This window comes from Microtus pennsylvanicus, chromosome 12 (assembly GCF_037038515.1).
Source record: "Microtus pennsylvanicus isolate mMicPen1 chromosome 12, mMicPen1.hap1, whole genome shotgun sequence".
Taxonomy (NCBI): domain Eukaryota; kingdom Metazoa; phylum Chordata; class Mammalia; order Rodentia; family Cricetidae; genus Microtus; species Microtus pennsylvanicus.
Window position 1 is genome coordinate 16,024,468 of NC_134590.1, and position 24,730 is coordinate 16,049,197.

Genomic DNA, 24,730 nt, shown 5'->3' on the forward strand with positions numbered 1-24,730 from the left:
AGAGATGTTTTTGATAGAGGTCACGAAGGTGGGGGGTGGGGAGTGCATAGCAGCAGTGAATCTGGGAGGAGTTGAGATGAGGAAGGGATGACTTTGACCAATATACAATGTATGTACTTCTGAAATTCTCAATAAAAAAAGCAAAGGTAGAGCCAGTAATATAATAGGTGTTTAACAATAAAGGGGAAGGGGCTAATAAAAAGCTGAAGTTCTCACAAATACATTTTATAAATGCCACAGCTTTCTTTGATTTTTCTTGGCACATGGCTGTATGGGCCAGCTTTATGCTGGCCTCAAGGTGCTTCCTCAGTCCTTTCTTTTCTGCTGGTTTCCTAAATGATCCGCTTTACGTGAGCAGCATGTTGGAACCTGGATGAACTGCTTCCCAGCTTTAATCTAGGTCAGAGCTCATGAAAACTGTGTTCCTGCTACAGTTCAGATGTTCATCCCTGTCTTAGGAAAGGGGATACCCATGGCAGGGATGGCAGCAAAACTCTCTTCCTGTACTTCGGCTTTAAATCAGACACATCGGGTCTCTGCAACCCATGCCGGGGGTGACAGAGAGATTCATGTTCTCTGGCCAGCAAAATGGTAGTTTCTCAAATGCTAAGCAATGGCAATACTTGAGGGCTACAAGCTGTCACTGAGTATGGATTTCAGTGCGCCTTTGAACGTCAGAAAACAAAGCAACATTCCATACACAACCACATGAGAAGAAACAACATGTGGTACTTGCCTCTTTCCCAGAAGCCTCAGCGTTTAAGGGTCCCTACACTGGGAGGAAGCCCAAGCTATTCTTGTAGAGAAGTCATGTAGAGCATCCCTAGAACCCAGCTGCCTCAGACACTCTAGCCTAGGCATTTTGGAGGAGAAGCCATCAGACAACTTCAAACTCTGTCGCCATCTAACTCCGATGTGTGTGAAGGAGAAAGAAGCATCAGCTGAGCCCATCAACCACCACAACCAGGAAATGTGATAGAAAACGGTAGCTTTATATAATAGTAAGCATTCTTGACCTAAAATTTGATTGTGTAATTTCCCCCCGCCCCGTACTTGATTCCACAAAAGTGGTTATCATCTCTATCTTATCTTTGTATCTAGAAAGGACTCTCTAGAACAAAAATATTTACTGGAGTCCAAGAAGAAATGTAACGAAAATAACTTGCGGGAATTAGCTACATTTACAAACCAAGAAGTTGGCCGGCGGCATGTGTGATGCCATGTTGAACACATGGGCAAGCAAGCGGAAGGGCGGAGTTCGGAAGGGCGGAGTTCGGAAGGGTGGAGCTCGGAAGGGCGGAGTTCGGAAGGGTGGAGCTCGGAAGGGCGGAGCTCGGAAGGGCTTCAACTGGGTTCAGCTCCCTTCCCTGTGCCTTCAGTAACTAGTAGGATGCCTACTGTTTCTAACGCCAAGATCAACTTTAAGTCATTTCTTCACACAGTGCTCTAATTGACTGGGGTAGCGGTCTATGGCATCTTTTCTCTTATTAAAACCGTAGCTATTATTGATGCGCAAGAAAGGCAAACACCACCCTTCATAACCAACAAACTGTGGTTATAATTAATGTTATAACATTAACTCAGCCAGGTTCCTTACAGCTCAGTGAGAGACAGTCCAGGAGTAGAAGAAACAGCTCCGCTAAAGCTGAATTCTACTGGCAGGCAAGCAAATCCAGCCTTGGGCAAACCACTCCATTGCTTGATGCCTAGATTTGCTCACATTAGGACAGGGGCAAAGAGTCAGGTAATCACACATCCCCAGAGAGTGTGAGCACCAAATGAAACCAAATGCAGCCCAGACATTCCAGATCCAGGGAGCTCTCAACCTTGTGCACCACACAGAACCCGAGCAGCTGAGACGCTTTTGCCCAAATAGAATTGTAGATCCTCATTTCCTCCCCTTCTTTTCCCCACTTGTGACTCAAGCCAGATTTCATCGAGCTATTTTTGTAATTACTAACATGCTGGAAATACAGCAGCGAGCCAGAAGCGCAGTAAAATGCAGTATCCAGCAAAAGAAAGAAAAATCACGCTGAGTAACTGAGAGGCCATCTGCTGCTCGTAGAGCGGCAGGGGTGAGGGGGACAATCGGCGCCGGACTATTTGCGTCCTCTATCACATCAGACCCACCTGCATGTTGTCGGTGGCATCCCCGAGCAGGCCCCCGAAAGTGATGGCATTGGTTACCGTTGCCAGGTAGATGAAGAGAATTGCCGAAAGAGCCTGAATGTTTAAAGCATCGTAAAAGTCACTGGCAAAAAATGGTGCTTTCCTTTTTATGTCCTTAATTAATCCACCGCAGAACCTGGGGAAGGAGAAAGCAAACATGTGATCCAGTAATAAGAGAAACAGCCGTCGAGTTCATCAAGACGTAATTCACAAAGCTGCAAAGAATTTGGACTTTAAATGCTTGAGTCAATGACAAGAAACTATATAAGATGCTCTCATTTAGATGAGACAGGAAAAAAAAAACATGGAGACATTCATCTTGTTCTGTCTCTCTCTTTTCAGTTACCAGAATAGGTCTAACATTCCCCAAAGATCATCCAGTTGTTCTTTAGATGACAGCACTGAGTAGATAAATTATAATTTTCCATTCTCCAAAGACAGTGCACACCTCCTAAGGCCCTTAAGATGTCCCCATGTCATTTTATGGGGACCTGTGAGATGCACGCACTCTGCCATTATTCTCTGCTGGGGACACAACATTGAACCACACAGGCTCTGAAGCTCTGACCTCATGGAGTTTCCTCTTGGGAGCAGAGGGCAAGACAAATAAGTAAGCAAATAAAAATCAAGGAGAAATGAAATGGAGGTGGGAGTTCCGTGGTTCTCGGGGAAAAGCATTGGGCCTCGGAGAAAGTGAATCTGAAACAAGGACCCAAAGTGAAGATGGCATACAGGTGTGTGGAAGGCGAAGACACGGGCAGAGCCCATACACCAGCCCGCTCGTCTTCCACTAGAACCTCCTGAAGCAGCCTTTCCCATGCAGGGTGTGACCTCTGTGCAAGGCGCCCCTCCCTAAAGCCTGCCATCTCGTTCTCAGCTGTGCTGAGTACCCTGCTTCTGTATCCTTGATAGACAGTGTGTTATGCAGCTACTAAATGAATGTGGAAAATGGGGAGATGAGACACTAAAACAACAGTTTGATGGACTCCAAAACATCAAATTCCATAACTCCTATCTCAGCTGTCAGCTGAAAGTGACAGGGTTATTCCTTGTCATAAAAACATAAAGAACTGCAGTCAGGCACTGGTTAATGACATTGAGATCTATGGCGGACTGCATATGTGATGAGGGTCTCCTACGGTGACGATGGGGCTGGGGCACCATTAGATACGATCGTATTCTCCAGTAAGAATCTCTCCTTGTAATGCCATGGTGCTATGCTGCCTTAAATAAACCTACTCTACAGGGAGGTATATAAAAGCGTATAATTGCATGTATACATAGCTGTTAGCAGGCCGTACATTTGATACACTATAGCTTTTATTACTACTTTAGTGCATGCTCTTTCTACTTATAAACATAAGTGTATGTAAAACAATACTCCGTGTTAAGCTGGCAATAACCTCATACGTGCCATCTTTATCTTATCATTTGGCTACATCAAGAGGTCACACTGAACAACTGGTTAATGCCTTTAGATTTCTGTAAGTAAGCCAAGATGTTTGCCTGATGTCCAAATCTCATAAAGAGAGATCTAGACCACGTCACATCATCACGCAATACATAAGGTGGGGAGGTTCTTATCCTTCAGTCTTTCGGAAGCGAAATAGTTCCTTTTCACTTTATGAGAGAAACGCAAGTGGGTCACGAGCAGAAGGAAACAATTTGATTTCATTCAGATTCAATGGCATACTAAAATGACATTTTTTTTAATCCTGACGAGATTTCCACATCCCCATGAGTAGATCATCCTACTAAAACTTTTACTTAACTCGAAATGCAAAAAGATCATCTACTAACAGAGAAGAGAACACAATGAGAAGTCAAATGAAAGGTTCTCGAGACTCAGAAGCCTCACTGAGGACAAGGAGATGGGGTAGGGACCCACAGGCCACCCCTTTCCACAACCTGTTATACACCTGGGAGTAGATGTTGAGGGAAGGGATAGAATGATGAGAGCCACACAGGAAGCCTGGTCAGTCTTCAGTCAGCCCTACTACCCATCCTCACCTGTCATCAACCCAACCTTTACATCATCCTACCAGCTGGTCCACTGGCCACACTGTCTAGATGTCAAAGTCTCCTAGGTGCTCCGTGCCTCAGTCCCCTTTCCTAACTCACAGCCATACAGACTGTCTCTCACCTGCTTTCACACTTCCCTTAAAAGTTGTCCTTAGCCACAAGGCCCACTCCAATCCCTCTGTCTAAAAATATACTACTCCTCATCAACCAAGGGCCTTTTCTTGCTTCATTTTCCTCATAAACCCATTGGTCCATTTACTCATTTGCATAAGATTTTCGTCCATCTATACACAGTAAAGCCACATGGCCAGCATTGATATACTGGTGACTCTCCAGCTGCTGTGACGAGTATTTGTTGGCTGAACAGATGAACAAACCAGTAAATGAAATACTGAAAGTGAATGCAGAACAAGGAAGGGAAATTTAGATCTAAGGAAAACCTTATCACGAATGGCAAAAGGTTCCATCAGTTACCGGCCAGTTCTCTGTAGCTCTTCACAATCACCATGTCCTCCTCCTCCATGTCCTCCATCATGAGGTGTATCCCCATTCATCTGAACATTCTCTCCACCCGAGTACATATTCTTTCTGTGAAGGACAACAGGGGAAAGGAGAGATTAGTTTATTGCATTCTTTTGCTTTCATGGCTGTATTATGCTTATAGAGACAGAGAGAGAGAGAGAGGCCTTGTCAGAAAATGACCATGATTTGATTTCTTATTCTTTGCTAACAGACAACTCTTGAAGTGTTGTGTCTACAGGCGAGACAAATGGCTGGGTGAACAGAGTTTAACTTATTTCACATTTATAGGAACAAAACGGTTTCACCTGGGCAATAACAGATTTCCAGGAAATGGTTTCTTTTCAATTTCTCTACCAAACTGCTTCACCTGCTAAGTCTACAAGGGCTCTTCTTGAGTAGAGTGATCTTTCCACAGACACAGACAGAAAGTCCCCGAAACGTCCCCCAAAGATCACTGATTGACACTTTCCAACATCAGGCACTAAAGGACATCAGAGCATCTGACATCTACCCTCCAGTGTCAAGTCAGTCTAAGCCAAGGCATAGCCGAAACTCATTTGAGGCAGAATATCTGCGGAGAGCTACAACTATCAAAACATGGCCCTACCTGTTTTTCAAATGCAACTTCCTCAGGGCTTGGCACTCCCTGAATATGGCCAAGCCATAGCGGCTTACCTTTTGTCAGATGATGGGAGACTCTTTGGAGGTTCTATCCTGATTGCTGGGTCCCATTCCCCAGGTGGAAGGACAATGACTTCATCTAGGAACTCATCAATGCCAGCAATCAGGTCGTGCCGATCTTTTGCTTTGTAAGCGATGTCATGGAACACCTGAATAGCGAGAGATGCGCTGATCAACCGAGGGAACTTTCTGAATGGCTCCCAACGCATCACAGATGAGTAACATAACCCACAGAACACTCTGGCATTCCCATAACTCCACTCTCATCTTCCCCTCTATTCAGTCAATTGAGGGGTGCAGTGTCAAAGCAGAGGCTTAAAGACAGGGAATTATAAGTATCTTTTTCATCAAAATTCTCCCAATGGCTATGAGAGCCAGATGAAAACATTTTCAAGATCCCTACTGAAGGCCATTCCCTGAATTAAAAATGACTGGACAACCGACTGTGAAATCCAGGAAGAACAAGCTCATGCTGACTGTTAGACTCAGGATGAGACTCACTCACTGCTGCCCCCTCACAATGTGAGCTAATCTAAAACGAAGAAGAAAGCCTGAGTTATATTAGCAGAAAGGAATAAATAAGTGCCCATCTGACTCGCTTTTAGCAAGGTAATATCTACTTCACCAAACGAAGTGGGGGGTGGGGGTGAATGATAAATGTTCCTCATTGTCTTGGGCATTTGAGCACTTAGTCTCCAGTTGGTGGCGCTGTTTAGGGACATTTAGGAGGTGTAGCCTTTTGGGTAGAAGTATGCCACAGGGGGTAGCTTTGAGATGTTAAGGTCTCACTCTATTTCGAGTTTATCTTCTCTGCTTTGTGCTTGAGTTTGATGATATGAGCTATTAGCTTCCCGTAACTGCTGCCTGCCACCATGCCTTCCCACAGAGGTGGTGATGGACTCTTATCCCATGGAGCTAAAAGCCTAATTTTTTTTTCATTTTTCTATAAGTTGCCTCAGTCATGGTGTTCTACCACAGCGACATAAAGGAAACTCATATAGACAGCAAAAGTTTCCCATCTTTGGCTCACATCAGAGAAGGGCTTCCAAAATGGCACCGAACCCCTTTTCTAGGCACCCATTCTTCTCATTGAGCTGACCTGAAGGTCTACACAAAGTCAAGCCTTTAACACTTTGTAAGTTAATTTTTTTTAATCATCCAAAAGAGAATATGTTCCCCACTCAACACCCTCAACCTATGCTCAAACTTTCTACCGCATCGCTTCTCCTAGAAAACCATTTTCAAGAACTGTCAGGCAAGTAACACTGGTTTGGGAGTCCTGGGGTAGAGTAGAAGGCAGTCTACAGGGGAGGGACTTCCTCTACAGTAGACATAACCCTCTCTCTCCTAATTTTCTCTGGTAGATAGAGTCATAAATACACCTCCCCAGCCAAGCTGGCCAGTGTAGGTTTAACCAATGAAATGTAAGAAAAGCTGTAAGACGCCTGGTGAAAGAGACCCTCATCAATATCAGAAAGCCATTCTGTGCCCATTGCATGCGGCCTAAAGCATCCCTAATTTATATCAGGTAAGAACTTTAAAAGAAAGTAACGATCTATAAACACCAAAAATTAAATAAATCAACCAACTACGAGGACTAAATATGTCCTTGAGGGAGACAGCAGAGCTCTTGCCCTCAGAGGAAACAAACAGCTGAAGAGCCAGGCAGAACTTCTGTACCACAGGGGACAGAGCCTCCACCTCTACACTCAACAGGAAAATCCGATAAATTGGGGCACGGCACAAGAGTAAAATACTTGAGAAACAGCCAAGTAGAAAGACTAGAAAGCACAAACTGATGTTCCCATGTTCAGACAGCATTTCTCCCACGACAAGACTAGCTCAGAGTTTTCTCACAACTAAATACGCTTATCACTACGAAAGCTGCTGTAAGTGTGGATGCAATGTCAGCCCAAAGTACCTGATGCACTATAGACTGGCCTCCCCAGAAGACATAAACCATAAAAACAAATACATTCTGATATATAAGAAAACGTATCACCTAATTTATTAAACATTATTTTATAAAAGTCATCATTTCTGAAATAATATAGCATAGGGATATGAGTTCAGAGAATTGATAAATTAGACATTTTAAGAGATAAAGTTAAGATGATGACCCTGACCTTATTCAGCAATACTTCAACATCAGTTTTAATAACTGAAAATCCATAGGATTGTAACAAGGTACCTGCATATTGGTCGCTTCAGACAGTAAAAATCTGTTGGTGTTGAGGACACTCAAAATCCTCTTTGTTAGCCATTTTTTGCAATATACAGTCAATTGCTCTTAATTATTATTGCTCTACTGTGCCTCAGAGTATTCCGAAGTGTATAACTGAATTAAAACATCACACAGCAACCAAGAAATAGGAAAGCCAAATGATATTCATTTATTTCATTTTGAAAAAATTTAGAATAGTTTCTAAATAGGTTTGCTTAGAAAAAAAATGCATTTTGTGTTAGATTCTAACACAAAAACAAAACCCAGGCCTTACTTGTTGGAAGCTACTCTACATAAGGGAGCTCATTTTCCACAAATGACTGTGTGTCATTCTGTCAAGAGCCACATAACCGTAACTGTAATGAACCATGGCAGTCAACTGGCAATTTAGACAGATACAATCAAGATGATCCCGGATCCCCTTGCCCCGCTTCCCTACCTCATCAGACATCAAGGTGGCGATGGCTCTTCCAATCTCATGGTAGGACTTGGCTTTCCCCTTTGGACCTAAGAGAATGAACAAGAACCTAATGGAGAAGGAGAGAAGCAAAGGCTGTAACATTTCATTAAATGAAGAAATTATTTTCTTAATCCATGACAAGCTCAGTTGTAGTGACCCTCTGTATTATGTGTGTGCCCGTGGAGGCCACAGGCCAGCTGTCTTCCTGAGCAGTTCTTCCCCTTAGTTTTGGAGACAGGGTCCCTCGCTTAACCTGGAGCTCACAGATGCAGCCTGACTAGCAGCCCAGCAAGCGCCAGGGATCCTCCTGTCTCTGCTTGTTCAGCCCTAGGATTGCAGGTACACATCACTGCACCTGGCTTGTTACACTGGTGTTGCTATCTGAATTTGAAGTCTCATGTTTGAAAAGTAGACTTTACAGCACTGAGTGATCTACCTCGCCTCTAGAACTCACCTTTAAAATAAAGAAAGATCTGATGCTAAGGGACAGGAAAGCCATTCTTTTCCACTTCCACACAGTATGACTGAGTTAATCTGAAGGCATAGCAGAAACATAAGAGCTTTTTCTTCATTGAGCAGGAAAAGGTTTACATATAAATGTCACAGTTTGCTGATCTCGATGTTTTAAATGGTCTGTTGTCTTCATTTCTACTGACTTTGGGATCCGTGGTACAAATTAACTACAAAGACTTAGTCTATTTTTTGATTTCTCAGACTTTCCTGCACCCAGCATGGGCTGAAATACATGCTCTCCTTCATATTTTAGGAAGTGTTGCTATTCAGATGAGTGGGATTCAGTGAAAACCAAACCTTCCCAAGTAAGCCCCACACTGAAAAGGAGAAAGAAATAAGAGACAAAAAAAAAAGCACCATCCACAGACAGTTCAAAGCCCTTTGGGGCTGCCTCACTTTCCTTTCCAAATTTAAGTTCTTGGTAACATAAAAAGTATTGCTCCAGAGCAAATATGTCCTAAAATAAGCAGAGATGAAGCTGTCACTGTGGAAGTAGTCCCTTGCTCACCATGGATGGTAAAGATGTATGTCTCCGCTGAGGAAGAAGGAACACGGTAAGTAAGTGAATAAGAAAAAGATGTGCAAAAGGTGACGTTGGGATACTCCCTGCCTTGCTGTTGCTCACATCTTACCTCACAGGGAGAAAATGAAGACAACACACACAACAGCATCATATGTTTGCACAGCTTCCCAGAGCCTGCGAAGCACATTCACCACCTGATTTAAATTCCCACACAACCTTCTGCAAAACAGAGCTCATCCTGTTTAGCACTAAGGAATCTGAGGGTGGGGAAGATGGTAGGTGAGACCAAGGTTTGTGCCCATAAAGGACAGGGCTAAGGACAGAGTTCATAGCTACAAACAGTGATGCTGGTTCAACCTCCAATACTGAAACAAAATCAGGAGAGGGAAGACTACGGGAAGGGGCATCTTATGTCCCATTCCTCCCTAACAACTTTGTGTGTGTGCACGCACACACACACACACATTCTCTCTCTCTCTCTCTCTCTCTCTCTCTCTCTCTCTCTCTCTCTCTCTCTCTCTTTCTCACACACACACACACACACACACACACACACACACATACACACACCTGATGCGCTGAGGCTGTGATTCAGTAGACAAAATCTATCCAGTAATCATTTTCACAGGTCCCTCTTGGGAAAAGAATTGTGGATTCTTACTTAGCCAGAAACAAGGAAGAGTAGGTAAGATTTGGTGGCACTAGGAACAATTTAGCAGTTTACCTCACTGACTTTTACTTTCATTTATTTAGTTCCCTGACTCACTTTAAAAAGAAAAGGATTTAAATAAATGTCACCATCGATTCTAAAACGGTCCTATGCATATGAGGACTTTTCTTCAGTTGCAAAATCCATTCCAAAGAAGATAAGGAAATAAAAAGGACGAGGAGTTAAGATTGCAACAAATGTCCTCCAAAGTTTGAGTGCTCAGATTTTTGTCATCAGAACAATCATAAAACCATCCAGTGCTTATTTGCTCAGAACCCGCCCTGTGGTGGAGGCGAGACTCGCTGTCAAAGGTTGCCACGGTGATGGAACAGCAAAGGCGATTGGCAGTTCTGAAGTCTGCTCAACTGATCCCTAGTAGACCTGTACTTTAGCTCTTCCCACACTTCCACTGATGCTTGGAATTTTCTTCCCCTGGAGTTAACACTCCATGTACAGCAATGAGGCACCACAACGTCCTTTTTCTAGATAGCAAAGTACTGTTTTGGTTTGGTTTGGGCCTAAAGGGAGTGGTCACTACTCTTAGCAGAACACATGCAAAAATATTTAGCCACTAAAGTGAGGTCCCATTAAGAAAAGAATTTAAATTTAAATTCGTACTGACTACATTTGCCAATTCTGCTTGCCTGTCTATAAACCACCATGTCAGAATGACAGAAATGGCAGCGTTGGGCTAAATGGACTGGTATAGTAGCTTAAAAGAAAAACGTCGGGACACTGGGTCCTTTGTTTAATACATCTTTCCTGGGTTTCTCTTGTCTGACCCTTTTACTGGTTCCATGTATCTAAATATTAAAGTTTCAGACAAGGTGCAATCATTAAAACCTTCTCAGGACCACACTGTATCTCCCCCCTTCTCTCCAGTACCCCCGTGTGAATTCAGCTTGCTGAACCCTCCTCTACCCGTTGGAAACTGATACCTGGATTCGCCATCAGCTGATAAACATGTCAATAAAACCTAAATAAATACTGTGTTCTCTGTGAGGAAATACTTTACAACACTAATATTCCTCAAATGCAAAGTTAGGCAGAGGACAGGTCTAAGAGCTGACAGAGTAAAGGAGCCACCAAGTTAGCACAAGAGCATACATTTTCTATACAGCATTGACTGCTTTGTCTTTGCTCAATAAGACCAAAGAATGAAAGTAAGTAGTAGGCTAATGGTAGCTATAATATAGACTATAACAATAAGCCACAGTAAGTGAATTGTATTAGATCAATAACCCAGGAGGAAATGTGTCTAGGTTAAAATAAAAAAGACATTTCTTCATTATAAAAATATCAATAAGTGCCAAGAAGAAGCAACATGGTGACAGAGTTAAAAGTTTTATTATTTCAGTTAGGAAGAATTCAGAGATCTACGCCCTGAAATGACAGCAGGAGGAACTCTGGGCAGAGGTGCATCATGGGGATATCACTCTAAGTTAAGAGTTTCATCTGTAGGAACAGAGAGCTGAAGCAGCTTCTAATCCACAGCACTGTGGCAATGAAGATGGGGAGATTCAAGGCCGGAGGCAACCACATCTGGGAGCAAGCCTGGAAAGTCGAAGCTCCCTCTGCCGAATGCCTGCCCCCCTTCCACCATCAAAGGAGTGAAAGCTGTTACAGCTTCTACGGCGGACGTGCATCCTGCCAAACTCAGCTTTTATAATGTACTGGAACTCCTTTTATGACACAAGCTGGCTTTTGTCAATGGACAGCTGTTATTTTTAACCAGAAGCCTTTTTCTTTATTAACAAATTAGGAGTAAACATCACATTGGTGTGGCTGGAAGTGAACAGTCCATGTTGACAGCTCAGGGGAAAAAAACCAGTGAACTCATGTTGCTGGGTTTGGTCTATTCCCTCACAACTACAAATGTCAGAGCTAGGATTTATAATGGTTCCTAGTCCTCTCCAGAAGTCCCCTTCCTACTTTTATGAGGTTTTCAAGTAACTAATCGTGCCTCCAGAAGATACCTCCGGCATCCTTCACAACCGAGAGAAACACCAGGTGATGTGTGGCCAAAACCAGAGGCCTATACTCACATTCAGAAATAATTACAGGTAGAGTGAGCACAGTCTCAGAAAAGGATCCAGTCTTCCTAAGCTACTCAGTCTTTTCAGAAGGAATGTGCCCCCTTCCTGATAGATCACAACTATTTCTAGAAGAACCCAGCATGCAGCAATCCCTCACTCCATTCTCTGAAACATCAGTGAACAAATAGGCCGTGATCAAAGGAGCAGCTTTGGAAGACGTGGCTAACTTGTAGCTTCCACAATCTACTCATGAGGACCACGCCCCATCACTATTGCCTTATGTTCAGTGCAGGACACAGACAGAATTTATAGCAGGAACACTGTCCCGAACTCTCTAAAATATTGTAATGTTGTTAAATGATCAAGTACAAGCTATTTCTCATAGTAATGAGGTAATTAAAACATGCAATATGTGCTAACTTATAAAATGTTATAGAGACAAGTATTATAATATTTAGATAACTAAAGCTCACATACTAGCTTTAGTCTTAGACCAAGAACTAAAAGGGAAAAATTGATTTATAGTTATTACTTCTTACTGTCCTGAAGTGTCTTCTCATAACCCATTCTAGATACCTCTCGAAGTTGCCCTGAGCTTTGGCCACAATGTCAGAAATGTGAAATCCTCCCTCTAGCATGAAGAGCAAATCTTTCCACTGCCCAAATTCCAAGGCAGCTAAATGGTAATAAGAAAAAAAAGTGTTCCCATATACATCTCTGTGAATGGATATAAAGTGGACAGCAAGAAATGCACCTTCGAGATATTAGAAACATCACAAACACAACCTACACACCAGACATCCAAGGCTGCTGTGTTTGCTTTGACACGAAAAGCCAAAGCCACCTTTACACAGACACCCGGTTAGCTCGCCATTCCCAGCCACAGTGCTACAACTAGAGGCCACAGTGGACCACAAGAAACAAAGCTTAGCTAGGAAAGGGACCTGAGAACCTCACTTCTGAGAGGGCCCAGAACAGTAAATCTGTTCCTCAGGAAGAGTAATAGTAGCACTCACAGCATTACTCTCCTCTACATGAGAAAAATAAACGTGAAAAGACATGTGCAAAGAAAGATTGTTCAAATGTTCCCATAGAGCAACAGAACCGTGTGCAAGCTAAAGTCCACCACGGAGCAAAGGCTGGGTCTGTTACAGTGACTATACATTCTTCCTGGGATTGACTTTGCTGGATTTCACAGGGTGTAGCCACTGTAAACATCCTTGAGTTGTGTACACACACACACACATACATATACACACACACAAACACACAAACAAACAGACAAAACAAAACAGCTAAGGAGAGTCTCTACTGGGTGATTACAGTTTACCGTGCTTCAGAGGGCAGCAAACAGATAAAATATTTCCTGGAAAAATATTAATATCCAAGGGTATATTTTTCAGATTACAGCCTGAAAATAGTTTTATGATATTGAATTACACCCATTCACTTCTCTTAAATAAATGGCTTCGTTCCTCTTGCTCTCCAGATGACGCCATATTTCAGCTCTAAATTAATACCTCCCTCTGGTACAGAAAAGAACGAAGAAAAAAAATGAGGCAGACAGGAGGGGATGATAAGAGACACACAAACAGTCACAGCTTCAAACTTTGTGTATGTGGATCACTGTTAGACAAAAGGCCTTTCAAATGTTTTTTATTTGTAGTTTCTAAACAAAAAAAGTAATAAAAGCGAAAAGGTAAGAGCAATTTTCTTGAACATTTCTCGGCATGTCTTCTCTTTCAAGCCCCACAAAGGTTAGTGCAGAGACATACAGAAAGCCACTGGGGCACCAAGCTGGCCCCCGGCCATCCTCTGAGTCAGCGGCTTGCCAGGTGATTGCTCAGACAGAACTGCAAGGCTCCGCTGGAATGTTACAGAAAACACCAATCACAATAATCCCATTAATTGCACAGCTGTGATGGCCTCCTTTCCAACGCTACGCAGCCAACGTCTGCCCCAGGTATTTAAAAACGATGAGTGGGAGGATTCGTCCACGTGATCAGGAAGAGAGGCTGAACTGAAGGGGCTTCAGGACACTGGCTTCTCATTTCCTTCCTAACCTGGCTCAGAACAAACCTTGAACCTCTCGTCACTGTTGGTTAACCATGCTCAGACCGTCTGAGTCCACTGGGGGGGGGGGGATCCACAGCCCTTCCTGTTCACGTGTAGAAAAGAAGTCGCCTAACTCTGCCCTGGGATTCATAGGAAGCACAGTCCTCCCCCAAACTGGCAGTGACTTCCAGATGTCAATCTGAAACTACGAATTCCTCCTTAACATCCTTCTCGGGACAAGTCTAAGTGAGGCATTAGTGTCTCTCCAGCTCACCATGTGCTTTGGTCAACCCTAAGACAGACAACAGGATGACTTCTAGGGTACAGAGCAGCAGACTGAGATGTGATTGCGACATAAACACGATACCTGCACAATGGCTTGCTTAACGTAACGTGTGCAAATTTAAATCTTTGGAGAGATGACACATTCTACACGCGTCTATATTTACATATGTATATGCGTCTACGTGTTGGTCCATCTATTTGTGTGAGCCCAGCAAAAATTTTCTGGTAAGACAGAGGAAATGAAAATATCTGTGTCCTCTGAACCATTTACTAATTGTATCAATGTGGAAAAGGTATTAAGGCCCACTGTATCCATCTGTTAAATACGAATACTGGAGTTTGCATACTAAAATAATGGCCCACAAGGAGAAACTAGCACATGGGCCAATCAATTAATATAACTGCCATTATTATTACTAGTCAAGTAACATGGAATTTGAGAGCATAATGCATAAACAGTTAGGCACTGTTTCAAAGGAAACCTCTCCCATGCACTGAGTCTATTAACCTCAAGGAAGAGCACTTTCCACCCTGTGACCCCTGGGGGTGGGAGAGCAGCTTACCTGGTGGGCACAGGGACCTCAGTCAGGGCACCCAGCATGACAGCCTGTTGGAGCCGAACAAAGGCAATGAAGGGAGTATCCAAGAAGTCAACCTCCCCGACGAGCACGTTGGAAGCTTCTGCATCACGTGGCAGCTTTTTCATAAATTTATTCTTCAGCTGCATGGGAAGGGCCAAGAAAATACAATTTATTTCAAGAGAGAGAAGAGGAAGAAAATATATCATATTCATTCCTCATAGGAAATCTCTTCAAATGGGTCTTCACACTTGGCCAGACACTTTTATATTACGATTAACCATTACATTATAGTAAACATTTATCTGTCCCTTCAAAAAATACTGAAGATGCAATAACATGGGATATATATTATATACACACATATATTAGTATGCAACATACCTCCATTAATCGATTTATTCAGTCACTCAATACACTACTGAGAATTTACTGACAATGATCTAAGTCAGAGGGCTAGCAGGAAAGAAAGACTCATTCCCTATCCCCTATTAGGTTCATATTACTTTGGGAAACATAAAATATGATTTAAATTAATGATAAGTACTAAGAAGGAAAATGGGATATATAAGAAAGTACTATTTCTCAGCACTGTCAAGGAAGGCTTCTGAAGGAAGACATTTGACAGTGGAGAAAGGGTATAAGCCATGTGCAAAGACCTAGACTGAATCACCATACAAGTGATGGGATAACGGAGAGCCTTCGAACAGGAAAGAAGTTGGTGGCTAAAAAAGCAAGAAGTCGAGAGTGGGAAGCTAACAAGCAACGAGGAGATGAGATGACGAAGCTGCATGTACAATGAGGACCATGACATGGGTCACTGAAGGCCGTGGGAAAGAGTTTAAGTAGGTAAGAAGATGTCTCCTACATAATCTGAACATGACTTGGGAGCCATGGTATTGAAGGCCACAGAAGAGAATAATATAACCCCAGCGTATTATAGACTGTATATAGACTGCGAAGAGCACCAAGGCCCAGACCCTGAGCTACTTTTCCTTCTTCATAGAGACAGAAAGCACTGCGGAAGATAATGGGGAAGAAGAGGAAAGCTAGGGCTGTGCCAACGGCCAGAGAGGAAAGGCTGAAATAATAACCAGGTATTCGCAGCTGCATCCTAGGCTAGGGGAGGTTCCAAAACGGTGACACGTTAGAGTGGATCAAAGAACCTGGCACAACAGCCATGCTGGGAAGTCTTGATAAGAGTAGGGACAGTGGGAATCAGGGAGCCAACTGAACAATGTTCATCACGGAGCACAGACCGTGATGTTAAAAACTAATGCTCCAAAGAAAAGATGAGCCCCAGGGGGCTCAATGGAAGGGAGTGCAAAATGGAAATAAGTTTAAAAGTGTGGCTATCTCAGCCCTGTAGAAGTGAACAGAATGAGCTAATGGAGGCAGATTGCTGCTATAGGAACGGTGGAGAATAACTACAAAAATAACTGCAAACCAAACATCCTGGAACTACCGAGCAGGGGTGGTATCCGCATCACAGATAGGGGAATCAACTGTACACAGGAGCACAGCTTACAATCCTCCCAAGAAAGCAGACTGGATGAATTTGAACGTGGGTGATTCGAGAGACTAGCTAGGTGGGAACGAGGGCTTCTGAGGATTCGTATTTCTGCTGTGAACCAAAAGTGAGCTGGCGGTGAGGGGGAGGGAAGGGTTTGGAGGATGAAGGGGAGTGTGAAGCCATTTTCTCTCTCCGAGAAGGCTGCTGGACACAGTCGATCTGAAAGCTTGTCTAATACGTTCAAGGGAATTACTCCAGCAATAATGGATGGATAAAGATAAGAACTTGAAAAGACCACACAAAAAGTGTTCTGATAAACACTTTTAACCCATTATACACGTCTTACCCTTCAAGTCAAAAGCACCAGTGAGCTTAGATTATTGCTAAGACGGGAAGAGGCAGGCATGGCTCAATATCCCCAATTAGTAAGAAGGCTGTGTCAACATTTTCCTTCCAACCTCTACTTAAGAGTTTCTTAACTGGGGAAAATATATGGCAGGGACACAGATCTCTAGTGCTCTAGACCCTCCACCACCTTCATCACCACCGTGTGCGAAGGCAGTCCTGAGGTCAGATAGCAAAAAAGCTAGGACCAAGACACTAGGAATCCAAATAAATATACAGACAGGGCAAAGCAGAGTGCATATCCTCAGATATCAGCAACACAGTTACACTAGGCTGTATGGAATTTTCCAAAACATCTACCACTCAGCACACACAAACTGTATTAAAATTATATTATAATGCTATTTATAAGAAAGCTGTACCAAACTAAAGATACTTGCTAACTGAAAGAAATAAGATTCTGAGTACAAATACAACATGCTTTCTCTCACATCTCATATATGTGATCTTGATGTAAATTTTATACACACACATGCATACATGCATATAAAAATACAATGAAAAATATAATAAGGACAGGGTCTAAATGAAGGGAGAGAGGGACTCAGAGGCTATACAAGGAGGAAGACAGATCACTGCATCTTCTGTCAAATGCGCATAGGGATTTCATAGACACAGATACATATACATATATGCGAGACAGTGCCATGAAAGCACAAAGGGAGGTTGTTAGGGGATGGGAAGACACCAGCAAGAAGGAGGAAAGACAGGAAGGAAGGAGGCTGCATACAGGCAAAGGACAATGGCACAGATAATGAAAAGATAATGAAACCCCATTATTTTTTTAAGTACTTTTTTTTTTAACAGCAGCCACATACTACCATCAGGTCTACTACCATCAGGCAGTCAAAATTCTTATCACCTAGGAAGTTAACGAATCATACAACGCAGATGGGAGTATGGCTGAGTGGGCCACACACAAGCAAAATAAAGCCTCAAACTCTTTCCAAAATAGGCCTTCTTTATGGACACAGAACACAACGCACAGAAGCATCTGACTGCACACCCATTCTCTTCTTTAGACTCGTGACTACAAGTAGCCAGGCATGCTGACTGCAATCCCCTGTGGTTACTGTACTTATGGCTGTCTGAACACAGCTTGCTCTACCATCTCAGCCCACTTCCTTGGAAGTTCAGCAATCATTTCTGAATCATACTTACGTTGGATGTTTCGAAGAAGATAAGAGCAGCCCGTTGGGAATAAACTCAATAGCCATTTTACACATAATTCATTTGTAATAAATACTAAGAGCGGGAGAAATGGATTCTGTAGCACTGAAAATCAGATCAATAGACCATTAAACTGTCCGGAGAAGTTATAGAAGCTTTTAGGGCTCAACTGCAACAACTGTGTAGCTCACAAAACATGCAGAATACCAGCCCGCTAAACACCCAACCGTGTCCACCAAGATTACTGCATTCTATATAATTCAGCCCCTAGATGAATCTTTCCTATCTGAACACACTCCTTGGGTGATCTTATCGAGTCTCATGCTTCTAAAATTCACCTACGCGCTGACGACTCACAGATACGTATCTTCAGCCAGACCCCCAACACCTCCATTTGAACTCTAACACATATCCCCATTCCACAGATCCAAAACGAACCTTTCTAACAGCCTCCCCGCTCCATCCCAGTCCAGACCCTGCCAGTCCTTCTTGCGCTCTTCACGGAACAGCTATTCAACAGCAATCCCGTTCTTCTTTCTATACCTCAGACCCAAGACTTTGCTCCATCTTCAACCCTTCTCTTTCTTTCACATTCAAGTTCATTCTATCGCAAATCCTGCTAGTTCTACAAACACATTATACCTAGAATCTCACTGTTTCTCTCCCCTCGAAGAGAACCTAAGAAGAAAGGTTAACAGCTGCTGAATGAATAAAAGCAAACATTATTTCCACCCTTCTCCTTTCCCTTCCTTTTGTTCATATTTTAACTTTTTTCTGGTTCAGATATCTATGTGCATGTGTATATGTGTTTGTTTCCTTGTATATGGGCATTTAAGGGTGTGTGTGTGCAGTGTATATGTGTTTGTTTCCATGTATATGGGCATTTAAGGGTGTGGGGGGGGGCAGAGGCTGACGTTGTTCATCCATATAATCCATTCAACTCTCTCCCTTAGTTTGATCTTTCAATAAAATCCAGATTATGCCAACTTGGCTAGTCTCACTAGCCAACTTACTCTGGTAATCCCCCCTCTGAGCCTCCTGGGGAGGAATGATAAGTGGGCTCCCACACCCACCTCTTTGGCTCAAAACTCTAGACCTCATGCTTCTACAGAAAGTGTTTAACCAGTGAGTCATCTATGCAGGCCTCCTCTTTCTTTAGGAAGTCAGTCAGTCATGTCCCATCAGGCCACAAAGGTAAACAAAAGGCCTCGATATGGGCTACTGTTAATATAGTCCTTTCCTAACAAGAACGACTGAAAAAGGGGATATATGCATGATCCACATGAGAAAAAAGAATGCTTTTGTTACAAAACTTGTATTTAGGGGTGTTAAAATCAATATCCTGCCATCAGTAGTGGTTGTGCCCTACCAGGCTGGAAGGAAGGTCTCAGGACCATCATCCGAGGGAAAGGTGAGGTCAGAATCAAAAGCCACACAAAAGCTGGAGAGAAATGGGTGGAGAGAACGAGAGCCGCGGCGCTAGTCCCAGTTTTTCAGGCCTGCAGCCCCTCTAAGAAACCTGCCCCAGTTAGGAAGCCATGAATCCCCCTTCAGGCTTCCACAACGTTGGAAGAGCGCAGCTCCAACAGTGTGTCTGACAGATGAGCTGAGGAGTCCCGGGTTACATAAAACTGAAAAGGCTTCTGCACCACAGCCAATCTTAGCAACATTAATAAGCCTGTGGGCTTCGTCTCCCGCGAGAAGATGTAGCATATTATGGTATGAGATCCAGTCACAAAATGTTGCCTTGGATAGAAACGCTTTCCTCTTTCATCCAACCCCACTCTCTTATTCAAAATGTCTAGACGCCTGCAAGACTCAGAGCATAACAGCAAGCACTGTGGGGAACAGACAGATCCCACCCTCCTGAAATTCACATTGCCACGAAGAAGCAGATTCAGAAATAGCTGTACTCAAAGAAGACACATAAATAACGTGAAAGTTATTGTACAGTCACAAAACACAGTAAACACACCCAGTCACAAGGTTCAAGGAAGGTACCTCTCTGAGTCAAAGTTAAAAAATCTACCCCATGCTATTGACTTATCAAGTACTGACTCACATGGTATCTTTTTAAGGGATGCAACAATATCTGATAAAGGAAAATGTAATGGCTGAATATGAAAGCCAATTCCGGGCTGATACATACAATAAACTTTGAACAATCATAAAAGACTAAGAGAAAATTGCACATATTAAACAGTAAGGCATCACGGAAGGCAATAACAGACCAGGAGAAAAAGAACAAAATGCAAGGCTTAAAAATTGGGCTGAAAGTCTCCCAATAAAATCATCTGGATTGAATTCCAAAGACAAAGTCTGACACATTCCTTCCTTATAGGTCATTAGTTGTTTCTCTGAGGGAATGCCCTGGCTGGAGTGTATGCAGGGGTCAAATACAAGAACACACACACTGCAGAGAAATCCCTTTAGCTAACCTTGATTTCACAGAAACGAATTCCAAACAGCTGTCTTTGGAGCTACAATCACCAAAATATACTTTGGCTAGCTCAGCAAATTCTGCGATCTCGATCTCGATCTCTCTCTCTCTCTCTCTCTCTCTCTCTCTCTCTCTCTCTCTCTCTCCCTCTCTCTCTCTCTCTCTCTCTGCCAGATTTTAATATGAGCAGTGCATCCAGATGTGTGCATACTTTGAGTTAGCTTTTAATGTATTCTTTCCTCCGTAGTAAGATCTTGCCCAATTTCTTAGACCTCTACAGCTTGCCCTCTGCTAGAATGCTTAGTCTTTCTTAAGCATCCTTCCTGTTACGGTGATTTTTATGAAGGGGGTGAATATGGCACAGGGATGCCAAGAGACTGGAAGTTCTGAAAGGAATAATGCAGAAGAAAGTGTAGACATGGCGTAACGACGGATCTGCTCCAAGATGGGAACAGGGTTCATTCACAAAGGACAGCAGCCCACAGCTCACTGAAACGGTCAAATCTTCACTCACCACTCAGAGCTTGGGTTTTCCTATCCTCTTGAAGGAAAAGTTGTTTCAATAGTTAAGTTTCGCAGATGGCAACCATCACAATATAACCCTATTCACTCTTCATTATAACCACTGATGAACAGCAGGCCCTGGAACTCCCTTTGCCCCGTGCTCACCCTAACACAAGACCTCTGAACAGATCCCACCAACCACATCCTCTGAAAAGTGGAGGGTATGAAAACATTTCTTTTTTGCCAGGGGGTGGTGGTGCATGCCTTTAATCCCAACACTCGGGAGGCAGAGGCAGGTGGATCTCTGTGAGTTCAAGGCCAGCCTGATCTACAGAGCAAGTTCTAGGACAGGCTCCAAAGCAACAGAGAAACCCTGTTTCAAAAAACCAGAAACCATAACCAAAACCAAACAAACAAACAAAACCTTCCTTTTTATCCCCCACCATTATTGCCTTAAAATATTACATCTAGAAAAGTGTGGTTTCTCAACTTACTCCTCCTCGAGTCCACATACTGAAACTGTCCTGTCTACCCATGCAAAAAAATTATTCTTGGAATTGCTGTTAATGTTTTTCTTTCTGTCCTCATTTTCTTGTTTTCAGGTTATTGTCTTGTTTTCTTTCAGGAATTTCCAGCTGTAATTCTTCCCTAAACAAAATCACCTGGCAAGTTCAACATCATTGTCCATGACCCTGGTAGCACATCCTTCCCTGTAGATGATTTCTGTGCAGTGGCCAGGTAGTTAACGTGCCTGCTGTTTGCTTCTGATTTTCTCCACTTGCCATATTATCATGGCATACTTGTCAGAATACCTCTTTTCAATCAAACCTTAAACCTTGCTTTAAAAGAAATATATATATATATATAATCATCCTGCATTTGCATCCCACTGGAATATTCTTAAGAAAAGCCTAATATACTATGTTATAATTGTCTTTTTCAGAAATTTAACACTTAAGGAATACCAAAGAATGGGGGAAAACCTAGGCATGACAGTCATTTGTGAATTATTGTGTTCTCTGAGAATACATCTATTCACTCTATATAAAAATTAATTGTTATGACAAAAAAAATCCCTACGGTCTAATCATTTTACCATGTTCTGCCTCTGCCCATTACCTGCGGAGAAGTGCCCTAAAAATGGGCACATTCATTGCTTTCTCTTAGAGCAAAGCAACAGACTGGAAAGAAAGAACTCCAGATGTTCGTCTATGTGACTGATTAGGAGACTGTCTCTGTGTCATGGACTCAGTTATATGACTCTGCCACAATAGTGACTATGAACCTAGGTGTTCTCATAACTTAGATTCTGTATGGCTGTTGGAAATTAGTAGTTATATATTTAGTTCACTGCATAGAGACACAGCTCCCTGTGAGTATGATTCCAAACTGATGTGGGATTTCCCTTTGTATGCTATGAATATGTTTTTATTGCCATTGGCTAATAAAGAAGCTGCTTTTGGCCAATGGTTTAACAGAATATAACCAGGCTGGAAAAGATAGATGAGTAGGCAGAGTCAATGAGATGCCATGTAGCTGCCACAGGAGACAGACACCTGAAGCCGGGCGGAGCCTTACCAGTAGGCCACAACCATGGGGCGCTACACAGGAAAATAGAAATGGGTTCATTTCAGATGTAAGAGCTAGCTAGAAACACTTAAGATATTGGCCAAACAGTACTGTAATTAATACAGTTTCTGTGTGATTATTTTGCGTCTGGGCAGCCAGGAAACGAACAAGCAGTCTCTGCCAACACCACACTAAATACTTGCAGGGCCCATTTCAACTTACATGTCAACCAATAGCAAAATAAATGATATTCGAAGGAAGATAGCATCATCTGTAATAGCAAACTTTCTTCCCAGTGGTATTTAGTCAGAAATTACCAGGCTTATTAGTGGATCAGATCAACTGATTGGTATGCAAGAGAAACAAACAGAAATTGGCCACAGCCTTAAAGTAGAGCTACCGGGCAAAGCTCTAAGGCGGAAGCTTCAAAAAGACTTTATAACATCTTAAATTACTGACTATAAGATGTAGGATTGCAGCACCATGTATTGTAAAGGCAAAATAGTCGTCTTAGAGCTATTCAAATATAGGATGTAGCCAAACCGGTGCACTAACTAAAATCCACGGCCTTAATGACAAGTCTTTTAACACAAAGGCGAAGATTTAAAGATCTATGTGTGTACATCAAGGAGAATAAAACAATACACAACGGCTTGGGTATGTGCCTCAATGATAGAACACATGCCTTGTGAGCACAAAGTCTTGGGCCTGATACACACACACACACACACACACACACACAAAACTAATAAATGAAACAAACAAAATATCCTGTGAACTCTAGAAAAGGCAAAAGAAAACAAATGATAATTTAAAAATCAATAAAATGAAAAACAAGCAAATATATAAAGCCTATTGGTTATATTTTATGATTTGACAGGTATCATCTTAGCTCACTTGTCTAAGGAGGTAAAACAAGCTCTTTCCTGAGAGTTCATAAAATCTAAACTGTTCACCATCGCTTACAATGTAACTGGCACTTACCATCTACAATGTGGTCTGAGGGTTCCAAAATACACAAAATCTGAGAGCACCCAGAGCCACTAAGTCAATGTGCCCGGGAGGCTGTGTGGCTCAATTCTTTCTTTGTAAAACACTCCTCAACTTCTGTCTTTCCATTTTTAAGAAATACAACTTCAAAGTGAAAACAATTGCCTGAAGGTGAAAATTTGATTTTACAATTTTTCTTTCCAAATTTAGAGATCTCACCGCCATTAATGCAAATGAGACTGCAAAGCGACATGTTTACAAATGGCTATCAAGCTAAATATAACGAACACTAAGTGGGTCTGATTTCCTAAACAGGATGAAATTTCAAGCAATGACCTCATTTAAGGATCTGAATCTCTAAGCCATATTTTGTATCTGGTATTATATAAAAAAATAACACTGTTCAACACACATTTAGCTTTTAGTAATTTTAAAATATGTATGTCACTTTAATTGAATTCTTATAGATAACTTATGAAAAATGCATTCTATTATTTTAAAGATGCAGAAGACTGAGATCAAAAAGATGTAAGCATCCCCGCTAAACTCAGGGCGCTAAGTGACTAAGTCAGGATTTGAACACAGACCGTCTGCCCAGGTCACTGTCTGGTAAACTTCTTACACGTCTCACTGATATATTTGACAACCTCAATTTTAGAAGCTCTTGACCTAAAACTCTCTGAGCCTTTCATGTAACAAACCAGAGCTGAACCATCTGCATGAATAACCTTTAAAAATCATGACGAACACATTTAAAGATATTAATAGTATTGAAGTGCATAAAATAAATGGCTCAGAGAGAGAAGCTGGGGTGAAGAAAGCCAAAGTACAGAGAATAGTACTTGGAAAGGGTTAAAAGAAAAAGAAGAACCTGCAAATTCTGAGTGTTGAGGTGGGGGATTTTTTTCCAAAGTTCTTTTACTTCCTTATAGGTCATAAACTTCACAAATTGTAAATAGAGGTTATCCACTCTATGTCTCAAGGATGAACTTGAAACACAGATTATTCTGTGTGGTAGGAGGTTCCCACCACCTGCATCCCTGCCTCCTCTTTATATGCCACCATTCCAATTACACCTCCTCACGCTAGCCTGGTGCTTAAGTCTGGACCTGATTTCCTCCTTCTCCTCAGACATTCCCTACTCTGTCCGCTGTGATCGTATTTGGCACAAAGCACCACCGACAGACTGTCTCTGACTCTTACTAGACCATAAGCATGTTAAAGAAGACAAAGTATCTCTTTTAAAAAAAAAAAACACTTCTGTTTTTGTTTGCTTATTTGTTTTTTTTTTCCCCTGGGCAGTGGCGGTGCACTCCTTTAATCCCAGCACTCAGAAGGCAGAGACAGGTGGATCTCTGTGAG

The 24,730-nt window shown here is 42.4% G+C and overlaps 1 protein-coding gene across 6 annotated transcripts in view; it reads right to left on the reverse strand.

The window, feature by feature from the left end:
- Slc4a4 (solute carrier family 4 member 4) overlaps positions 1–24,730 on the reverse strand; it is a 419,959-nt gene that overhangs the window by 100,577 nt on the left and 294,652 nt on the right. For all 6 annotated transcript variants that reach the window (XM_075944451.1, XM_075944453.1, XM_075944452.1 and 3 more), the window contains 5 exons: positions 14,763–14,920; positions 8,058–8,145; positions 5,389–5,543; positions 4,666–4,779; positions 2,131–2,305 (listed from right to left, as the gene is read on the reverse strand). In XM_075944451.1, the coding sequence (XP_075800566.1) occupies positions 2,131–2,305; positions 4,666–4,779; positions 5,389–5,543; positions 8,058–8,145; positions 14,763–14,920 (690 nt within the window). The remainder of the gene's footprint in view (positions 1–2,130; positions 2,306–4,665; positions 4,780–5,388; positions 5,544–8,057; positions 8,146–14,762; positions 14,921–24,730) is intronic.